The 11,827-nt window shown below is 49.4% G+C and overlaps 1 protein-coding gene across 1 annotated transcript in view; it reads right to left on the bottom strand.

The window, feature by feature from the left end:
• Positions 1-319: 319 nt before the first annotated feature.
• LRCH4 (leucine rich repeats and calponin homology domain containing 4) overlaps positions 320-11,827 on the bottom strand; it is a 58,746-nt gene continuing 47,238 nt past the window's right edge. The window contains exon 19 of the mRNA XM_066593914.1: positions 320-1,040. Coding sequence (XP_066450011.1) covers positions 933-1,040 — 108 coding nt within the window. The 3' untranslated portion in view covers positions 320-932. The remainder of the gene's footprint in view (positions 1,041-11,827) is intronic.

The raw sequence follows: 11,827 nt of genomic DNA, 5'->3' as shown, positions 1-11,827 counted from the left end.
GAGCATGCTGGTATAACCTGGGTATTTTCTGTATATAATTATATATGTACAGCTGGTATAAGTTATATATCTCCTGTATATAGTGATACGGAGCATGTTGGTATAACCTGGGTATCTCCTGTATATAATTATATATGTACAGCTGGTATAGTTTATACATCTCCTGTATATAGTGATACGGAGCATGCTGGTATAACCTGGGTATCTCCTGTATATACTGATATGGAGCATGCTGCTATAACCTGGGGATCTTACTGTTTATATATCATTGACTTGTATAGTGATTACAACACGCTATGAGTTGTTTCCATATCATGCTGTAGTTACATTGTTAGTTACAGCATGACTTTATTTCCATGTGTGTAGCATGATGTAAAGCATAGACTGTATGTGGAGCTGCGGCGTTACATCTTGGCACACAAAGTAAGCTATATAATACATTCCCTTCTTATTCTTGGCGGTGTCCGTTATCACATGTACATCCGTGTGGAGTCCGTGTACGGTCTGTTTCCTCTGACCTCGAGAGCTATACTGGAGGATGTGCTGCAGTCCCGCCATCCCCAATGCCAGGAGGGCACTACAGTCAGCAGTCCGCACCTGGAAACTAAGATAGAGGTAGGGCAGATGTGGTTACACCGGGCCCCGGAGCCTTAGGGGGCCCATGGGAAGAGCTCAGTGCCAGACATGAAGCGTTATAGTTGGGCGCTCTTCACACATTTAGCATTTTGAACATTTCATTTCCAGCAGGGGTGAGGACGGCTGCCACAAGTCTGATAGTGACATCATACAGCATTAACCCCGTACTGCATCCATCTGCCAGCAACAGGCTCCTCCCTTTTGTCAGATGTCTATCTACAAAAAGAAGAGAAATGTTTGGGCCTCCTTCTAGGATATTTCCTGGTGGCTGCGGCTCGTCTTCGCGATGAGAGGGGTCACGCCTTGGGGGATTTCGTGCTGTGCCGAAACAGTGACTGCACTGTGATGAACACGCGGCTCAATCCTTCACCCTCCAGGATGTCATGAGGAGAACAGAGGTCGTCCTGGGAGTCAGACATGGCGGAGGAGGACACAACACCGGGGGTGGGGGTGGGGGGCGACATTATAGACGGAGGACAAGGAGAGAGAGAAGAAGATCTGTGAGTTATGCAGACTGATGACATCATGAACAGGCTTATTACATCATAGGATATCAGAGGGTGGGAGGATGGGGATACCTTCTTATGGCCCGGTCCTTACATCCCTTACACCCTCCTGGTCCTCGCCCAGAGACTGCTGTTTAGTTTTGCTTGCGGATAAAGAAACATCGCAGGGGTCACCTACAGAGACTGTTCAACTAGGAATAGCATTACCGCCCCCAAGCCGGAGATAGGGAATAACTGGATGGCTGGGGGTCCAACCACTGGCCCCCGCCGATCCAGAGAAATCCCTCCTGCCAGCAGTGGCCATGTATGCGCATCACTCACTTGAGAGACCGCCAGGGATCACCCGGTTTAAGTGTTTGGCGCTCTCTGACCGCCCCACTTCATGTAAGTCTGAAGAAGAACCCTGCGAGGTCTGCCGGCTGCAGTAACATCATGTCTTTGTGTCGGCCAGTAAGGGGTCTCCTATCTACAGGATGACCTGGCTTCTCTCGCTGGGATAATCACATTCGCTCTCCTGGCACCGGACTGAACCCTTGCCTTCACACTGAAGTGAATGTGACCCGCAGAGGTACCCTAACGCTTGAACATGGCAGTCTTTATTGAAGTGGCTGGCGCTGCGCATGTGTGGCAGGACCTGCAGTCAGTGACTTCTTGGAGGAGGGAAGAGCCTCAGCGCTCGGAACCCCCTACCCCTCCCATGTGGATAACTTGCTGAGATGGGAATACCCCTTTAACAATAAGAAGGTAGCAGCGAGCCCCGGGGAACCTCCAGGAGTGGGTCAGCAGAAAATAACCCATTATAGAAATCACATTTTAGTGTTAAACCTTTTTTAAGAATTTTTTGTAAATGTTTTTTTATTTTTCTTTGACATTTTCACAATCTATAAAATCTTGTATAGTTTACAACACAAAGCTTAATAATAGTCTGACACTTCCTGTTCTGTAGAGCAAACCTCTCAGCAGTCATATCATTATCATCACAGGCAGGATTACACTGAGCGCAGACACCTATATATAGCTAACACAAGAGCCACCATTCACAATAGTCACAGCTCACCTCCTCCCCTCCCTGTACATACAGGATTACACTGAGAGGAGACAACTATGTATAGATAACACAGGAGCCACCATTTACAATAGTCACAGCTCACCTCCTCCCCTCCCTGTACATACAGGATTACACTGAGAGGAGATAACTATGTATAGATAACACAGGAGCCACCATTCATAATAGTCACAGCTCACCTCCTCCCCTTCCTGCACAGACACCATTACACTGAGAGGAGACTCCTATACATAGATAACACAGGACCACCAATCACAATAGTCACAGCTCACCTCCTCTCCTTCCTGTACAGGCAGGATTACACTGAGAGGAGACAACTATATATAGATAACACAGGACCCACCTTTCACAATACTCACAGCTTACCTCCTCCCCTCCCTGTACAGACAGGATGACACTGACAGGAGACACCTATATATAGATAACACAGGATCCACTATTCACAATAGTCACAGCTTACCTCCTCCCCTCCCTGTACATACAGGATTACACTGAAAGGAGACAACTATATATAGATAACACAGGACCACCAATCACAATAGTCACAGCTCACCTCCTCCCCTCCCTGTACAGACAGGATTACACTGAGAGGAGCCACCTATATATAGATAACACACCACCCACCATTCACAATAGTCACAGCTCACCACCTCCCCCTCCCTGTACAGACAGGATTACACTGAGAGGAGACACCTATATATAGATAGGTATATATAGATATATAGATCCCTGCATCGGTCACAGATCATGCCTAGAACAGTCTACCATACAAAACAATGAGTCACCTGTCCACTGTGTGAATGGCCTATGAAGCTGCTGTAAAGCAAATCTCTAAATGCTGTTAAATACAATTTAGCCAAGATGGCCCCTCCCATAGTCATGTACAGATGAGATTGCCGTCCCCATAGCAATGTACAGATGAGGTGGCCATCCCCATAGTCACGTACAGATGAGATGGCCATTCCCATAGTCATGTACAGATGAGATGGCCGACCCCATAGTCACGTACAGATGAGGTGGCCATCCCCATAGTCACGTACAGATGAGGTGGCCATCCCCATAGTCATGTACAGATGAGATGGCCATCCCCATAGTCATGTACAGATGAGATGGCCGTCCCCATAGTCATGTACAGATGAGATGGCCATCCCCATAGTCATGTACAGATGAGATGGCCGACCCCATAATCATGTACAGATGAGATGGCCGTCCCCATAGTCACGTACAGATGAGATGGCCGTCCCCATAGTCGCATACACATAAGATGGCCATCCCCACAGTTACGTACAGATATGTACAGATGAGAAGGCTGACCTCATAGTCATGTACAGATGAGGTGGCCATCCCCGTAGTCATGTACAGATGAGATGGCCGTCCCCATAGTCACGTACAGATGAGATGGCCGTCATATAGAGATGGCCGTCCCCATAGTCACGTACAGTTGAGGTGGCCATCCACATAGTCATGTACAGATGAGGTGCCCATCCCCGTAGTCATGTACAGATGAGATGGCCGTCCCATAGTCACGTACAGATGAGATGGCCATCATATAGAGATGGCCGTCCCCATAGTCACCTACAGATAAAGATGGCCGCCACCATAGTCATGTACAGATGAGATGGCCATTCCCATAGTCACGTACAGATGAGATGGCCGTCCCCATAGTCATGTACAGATGAGAGGGCCGTCCCCATAGTCATGTACAGATGAGATGGCCGTCCCCATAGTCATGTACAGATGAGATGGCCGTCCCCATAGTCATGTACAGATGAGAGGGCCGTCCCCATAGTCATGTACAGATGAGATGGCCGTCCCCATAGTCATGTACAGATGAGAGGGCCGTCCCCATAGTCATGTACAGATGAGATGGCCGTCCCTATAGTCACGTACAGATGAGAGGTCCAACCCCATAGTCATGTACAGATGAGATGGCCGTCCCCATAGTCACGTACAGATGAGATGGCCATTCCCATAGTCACGTACAGATGAGATGGCCGTCCCCATAGTCACGTACAGATGAGATGGCCGTCCCCATAGTCGCATACACATAAGATGGCCGTCCCCATAGTCATGTACAGATGAGATGGCCAGTCATGTACAGATATGTACAGATGAGATGGCTGACCCCATCGTCATGTACAGATGAGGTGGCCATCCCCGTAGTCATGTACAGATGAGATGGCCGCCCCATAGTCACGTACAGATAAAGATGGCCGCCACCATAGTCATGTACAGATGAGCTGGCCGCCCCCATAGTCATCATGTACAGATGAGATGGCCGCCCCCATAGTCATCATGTACAGATGAGATGGCCATCCCCATAGTCACGTAGAGATGAGGTGGCCGTCCCCATAGTCACGAACAGATAAGATGGCAGTCCCCATAGTCACGTACAGATGAGAGATGAGATGGCCGTCCCCATAGTCATGTATAGATGTGTTGGCTGTTCTATAGTCACGTACAGATGAGATGGCCGTCCCCATAGTCATGTACAGATAAGATGGCCGTCCCCATAGTCACGTACAGATGAGATGGCCGTCCCCATAGTCATGTACAGATAAGATGGCCGTCCCCATAGTCATGTACAGATGAGATGGCCAGTCACGTACAGATATGTACAGATGAGATGGCTGACCCCATAGTCATGTACAGATGAGGTGGCCATCCCCGTAGTCATGTACAGATGAGATGGCCACCCCATACTCACGTACAGATGAGATGGCCATCATATAAACATGGCCGTCCCCATAGTCACGTACAGATAAAGATGGCTGCCACCATAGTCATGTACAGATGAGCTGGCCGCCCCCATAGTCATCATGTACAGATGAGATGGCCGCCCCATAGTCACGTACAGATGAGGTGGCCATCCCCATAGTCATGTACAGATGAGATGGCCGTCCCCATAGTCACGTACAGATGAGATGGCCGTCCCCATAGTCACATACAGATGAGATGGCAATGATATAGTCACATACAGATAAGTTGGCCATCCCTATAGTCATGTACAGATAGGTTGGCCGCCCTATAGTCACGTGAAGATGAGATGGCCATTCCCATAGTCATGTACAGATGAGATGGCCATCATATGGTCACGTACAGATGAGATGGCCGACCCCATACGTATGTACAGATGAGATGGCCATCCCCATAGTCATGTACAGATGAGATGGCCGCCCACATAGTCACGTACAGATGAGATGGCCACCCCTATACTTATGTACACATAAGATGGCCATGCCCATAGTCATGTATAGATGAGATGGCCGTCCCCATAATCAAGTATAGATGAGATGGCCGCTCCCATAGTCATGTACAGATGAGATGGCCGCCCCCATAGTCACGTACAGATGAGATGGCCGTACCCCTAGTCACATACAGATGAGATGGCCGTACCCATAGTCATGTACAGATGAGATGGCCGTCCCCATAGTCATCATGTACAGATGAGATGGCCGTCCCCATAGTCACGTACAGATGAGATGGCCGCTCCCATAGTCATGTACAGATGAGATGGCCGTACCCATAGTCATGTACAGATGAGATGGCCGTCCCCATAGTCATCATGTACAGATGAGATGGCCGTCCCCATAGTCACGTACAGATGAGATGGCCGCTCCCATAGTCATGTACAGATGAGATGGCCGCTCCCATAGTCATGTACAGATGAGATGGCCGTCCCCATAGTCATGTACAGATGAGATGGCCATCCCCATAGTCATGTACAGATGAGATGGCTGCTCTATAGTCATGTACAGATGAGATGGCTGCTCTATAGTCATGTACAGATGAGATGGCCGTCCCCATAGTCATGTACAGATGAGATGGCCGTCCCCATAGTCACGTACAGATGAGATGGCCGCTCCCATAGTCATGTACAGATGAGATGGCTGTCCCCATAGTCACGTACAGATGAGATGGCCGTCCCCATAGTCACGTACAGATGAGATGGCCGTCCCCATAGTCATGTACAGATGAGATGGCCGTACCCCTAGTCACATACAGATGAGATGGCCGTCCCCATAGTCATGTACAGATGAGATGGCCGTCCCCATAGTCATGTACAGATGAGATGGCCTTCCCCATAGTCATGTACAGATGAGATGGCCGTCCCCATAGTCATGTACAGATGAGATGGCCGTCCCCATAGTCACGTACAGATGAGATGGCCGCTCCCATAGTCATGTACAGATGAGATGGCCGTCCCCATAGTCACGTACAGATGAGATGGCCGTCCCCATAGTCACGTACAGATGAGATGGCCGCTCCCATAGTCATGTACAGATGAGATGGCCGTCCCCATAGTCACGTACAGATGAGATGGCCGTCCCCATAGTCACGTACAGATGAGATGGCCGCTCCCATAGTCATGTACAGATGAGATGGCCGTTCCCAAAGTCACGTACAGATGAGATGGCCCTCCCCATAGTCACGTACAAATGAGATGGCCGTCCCCATAGTCACGTACAGATGAGATGGCTGTCCCTATAGTCATGTACAGATGAGATGGCCGCCCCCGTAGTCATGTACAGATGAGATGGCTGCTCTATAGTCACATACAGATGAGATGGCCGTCCCCATAGTCATGTACAGATGAGATGGCTGTCCCTATAGTCATGTACAGATGAGATGGCCGTCCCCATAGTCATGTATAGATGAGTTGGCTGCTCTATAGTCACATACAGATGAGATGGCCGTCCCCATAGTCATGTACAGATGAGATGGCCGCCCCCATAGTCATGTACAGATAAGTTGGCTGCTCTATAGTCACATACAGATGAGATGGCCGTCCCACAGTCACGTACAGATGAGATGGCTGCTCTATAGTCACGTACAGATGAGATGGCCGCCCCCATAATCATGTACAGATGAGAAGGCCATCCCCATAGTCATGTACAGATGAGATGGCCGTCCCCATAGTCACGTACAGATAAGATGGCCGTCCCCATAGTCATGTATAGATGAGATGGCCGTCCCCATAGTCATGTACAGATAAGATGGCCGTCCCCATAGTCATGTATAGATGAGATGGCCGTCCCCATAGTCACGTACAGATTAGATGGCCATCCCCATAGTCATGTATAGATGAGATGGCCGTCCCCATAGTCACGTACAGATTAGATGGCCGTCCCCATAGTCATGTACAGATAAGATGGCCGTCCCCATAGTCATGTATAGATGAGATGGCCGTACCCCTAGTCACGTACAGATGAGATGGCCGTCCCCATAGTCATGTACAGATGAGATGGCCGTCCCCATAGTCATGTACAGATGAGATGGCCATCCCCATAGTCATGTACAGATGAGATGGCCGTCCCCATAGTCACGTACAGATGAGATGGCCGCTCCCATAGTCACGTACAGATGAGATGGCCGTCCCCATAGTCACGTACAGATGAGATGGCCGTCCCCATAGTCACGTACAGATGAGATGGCCGTCCCCATAGTCACGTACAGATGAGATGGCCGTCCCCATAGTCACGTACAGATGAGATGGCTGCCCCCATAGTCATGTACAGATGTGATGGCCGCTCTATAGTCACATACAGATGAGATGGCCGTCCCCATAGTCCTGTACAGATGAGATGTCCGTTCCCATAGTCACGTACAGATGAGATGGCCGTCCCCATAGTCACGTACAGATGAGATGGCCGTCCCCATAGTCATGTACAGATGAGATGGCTGTCCCTATAGTCATGTACAGATGAGATGGCCCTCCCCATAGTCACGTACAAATGAGATGGCCGTCCCCATAGTCACGTACAGATGAGATGGCTGTCCCCATAGTCATGTACAGATGAGATGGCTGTCCCTATAGTCATGTACAGATGAGATGGCCGTCCCCATAGTCATGTATAGATGAGTTGGCTGCTCTATAGTCACATACAGATGAGATGGCTGTCCCCATAGTCATGTACAGATGAGATGGCCGCCCCCATAGTCATGTACAGATGAGATGGCTGTCCCTATAGTCACGTACAGATGAGATGGCCTTCCCCATAGTCATGGACAGATAAGATGGCCGCCCCATAGTCATGGACAGATGTGATGGCTGTCCCTATAGTCACATACAGATAAGATGGCCGCCCCCATAGTCATGTACAGATGAGATGGCCGTCCCCATAGTCACGTACAGATGAGATGGCTGTCCCTATAGTCACATACAGATAAGATGGCCGCTCCATAGTCATGTACAGATAAGTTGGCTGCTCTATAGTCACATACAGATGAGATGGCCGCCCCCATATTCATGTACAGATGAGAAGGCCATCCCCATAGTCACGTACAGATGAGGTGGCCGTCCCCATAGTCACGTACAGATAAGATGGCCGTCCCCATAGTCACGTACAGATAAGATGGCCGTCCCCATAGTCACGTACAGATAAGATGGCCGTCCCCATAGTCACGTACAGATAAGATGGCCGTCCCCATAGTCACGTACAGATAAGATGGCCGTCCCCATAGTCACGTACAGATAAGATGGCCGTCCCCATAGTCACGTACAGATTAGATGGCCATCCCCATAGTCATGTATAGATGAGATGGCCGTCCCCATAGTCACGTACAGATGAGTTGGCCATCCCCATAGTCACGTACAGATGAGTTGGCCATCCCTATAGTCATGTACAGATGAGTTGGCCATCCCTATAGTCATGTACAGATGAGATGGCCGTCCCCGTAGTCACGTACAGATGAGATGGCCGTCCCCATAGTCACGTACAGATTAGATGGCCGTCCCCATAGTCATGTATAGATGAGTTGGCCATCCCTATAGTCACGTACAGATGAGATGGCCGCCCCATAGTCATGTACAGATGAGATGGCCGTCGCTATAGTCACATACAGATGAGATGGCTGCTCTATAGTCACATACAGATGAGATGGCTGTCGCTATAGTCACATACAGATGAGATGGCTGCTCTATAGTCACATACAGATGAGATGGCTGTCGCTATAGTCACGTACAGATGAGATGGCCGTCGCTATAGTCACATACAGATGAGATGGCCGTCGCTATAGTCACGTACAGATGAGATGGCCGTCCCCATAGTCACGTACAGATGAGATGGCCGTCCCCATAGTCACGTACAGATTAGATGGCCATCCCCATAGTCATGTATAGATGAGATGGCCGTCCCCATAGTCACGTACAGATGAGTTGGCCATCCCCATAGTCATGTACAGATGAGATGGCCATCCCCATAGTCATGTACAGATGAGTTGGCCATCCCTATAGTCATGTACAGATGAGATGGCCGTCCCCATAGTCACGTACAGATGAGATGGCCGTCCCCATAGTCACGTACAGATGAGATGGCCGCCCCATAGTCATGTACAGATGAGATGGCCGTCCCCATAGTCATGTACAGATGAGATGGCCGTCCCTATAGTCACGTACAGATGAGATGGCCGTCCCCATAGTCACGTACAGATGAGATGCCGTCCCTATAGTCATGTACAGATGAGATGGCCGTCCCCATAGTCACGTACAGATGAGATGCCGTCCCTATAGTCAGGTACAGATGAGATGGCTGTTCCCATAGTCACGTACAGATGAAATGGCCGTCCCCATAGTCACATACAGATGAGATGGCCGTCCCTATAGTCATGTACAGATGAGATGGCTGTCCCTATAGTCACATACAGATGAGATGGCCGTTCCCATAGTCACGTACAGATAAGATGGCCGTCCCCATAGTCATGTACAGATGAGATGGCCGTCCCCATAGTCATGTACAGATGAGATGGCTGCTCTATAGTCACATACAGATGAGATGGCCGTCCCCATAGTCATGTACAGATGAGATGGCCGTCCCCATAGTCATGTACAGATGAGATGTCCGTCCTCATAGTCACGTACAGATGACATGGCCGTCCCCATAGTCATGTACAGATGAGATGGCTGCTCTATAGTCACATACAGATGAGATGGCCGTCCCCCTAGTCATGTACAGATAAGATGGCCGCCCACATAGTCACGTACCGATGAGATGGCTGCTCTGTAGTCACATACAGATGAGATGGCTGCCCCATAGTGATGTACAGATGAGATGGCCGTCCCCATAGTCATGTACAGATGAGTTGGCTGCTCTATAGTCACGTACAGATGAGATGTCCGTCCTCATAGTCACGTACAGATGAGATGGCCGTCCCCATAGTCATGTACAGATGAGATGTCCGTCCTCATAGTCACGTACAGATGACATGGCCGTCCCCATAGTCATGTACAGATGAGATGGCTGTCCCCATAGTCATGTACAGATGAGATGTCCGTCCTCATAGTCACGTACAGATGAGATGGCCGTCCCCATAGTCATGTACAGATGAGATGTCCGTCCTCATAGTCACGTACAGATGACATGGCCGTCCCCATAGTCATGTACAGATGAGATGGCTGCTCTATAGTCACATACAGATGAGATGGCCGTCCCCCTAGTCATGTACAGATAAGATGGCCGCCCACATAGTCACGTACCGATGAGATGGCTGCTCTGTAGTCACATACAGATGAGATGGCTGCCCCATAGTGATGTACAGATGAGATGGCCGTCCCCATAGTCATGTACAGATGAGTTGGCTGCTCTATAGTCACGTACAGATGAGATGTCCGTCCTCATAGTCACGTACAGATGAGATGGCCGTCCCCATAGTCATGTACAGATGAGATGTCCGTCCTCATAGTCACGTACAGATGACATGGCCGTCCCCATAGTCATGTACAGATGAGATGGCCGTCCCCATAGTCATGTACAGATGAGAGGGCCGTCCCCATAGTCATGTACAGATGAGATGGCCGTCCCCATTGTCATGTATAGATGAGATGGCCGCCCCCGTAGTCACGTACAGATGAGATGGCCGCTCATGGACTTCTCACTCAGCGCTTCACATTCTATGTAACACAGGGCGGAGAGCGTTCAGACGCAGTGAGAAGTGAGCGAACCAGTGATGATTTTTATGCTGGTTGAAACTGAGCAACAAACCACATAATGGAAAAGAAATAAACGAAAGCTGTGAATTTAGACAGAACAATCATTACATGTAAGTCAGACGTGAGGCCCCGCTGCCATCTCTATCACACTTCTCAGTTGAGATCAGGGCCTTACCTTTGACAGGATAGGTGGGGGTCTCATAAGGATTAATGGTGGAGGAGGGGGATGTAGCTGCAGTGAAGTGTGAGGTTACAATATCTGTGAGCCAACCTGAGACTTCCTGCTGTGAGAGGGGAGGAGGAGCAGTGCTGGAAGATGTGGGAATGGGCACAATAAGTGGGGTTATGGGACTTGTGGTGGCACTGGTTGGCAGCTTCATCAGTCAGAGAGATAGCTTTGCCTTTGCTGGAAAAGTCTTGATTAAACACTGATCACGTCTGGTGCAGGCGTGTCTCCCTGGTAACAGACTACAAGTAATTTGGAGATACAACTCTGCACAGGAACTGTATACACAAAACGATTGGACAATTTTAATCAATACAGTTTCTAAGCTGCTTCATTTTTTGTAACCCATATGCCCCCCTGGAAGAATAAAGTCCTATTCGTGAAGGCGTACAGATGGGATGTAGAGGATTGTGGTCTCTCCAGGCTGGCACTGGATGACTGCACCCAGGGTGGGCAGCATCTGC

The sequence above is a fragment of the Eleutherodactylus coqui genome, chromosome 2, assembly GCF_035609145.1.
Source record: "Eleutherodactylus coqui strain aEleCoq1 chromosome 2, aEleCoq1.hap1, whole genome shotgun sequence".
NCBI lineage: Eukaryota > Metazoa > Chordata > Amphibia > Anura > Eleutherodactylidae > Eleutherodactylus > Eleutherodactylus coqui.
The sequence above is the reverse complement of the archived record's forward strand: the minus strand, read 5'-3'. Positions and strand labels throughout refer to the sequence as shown.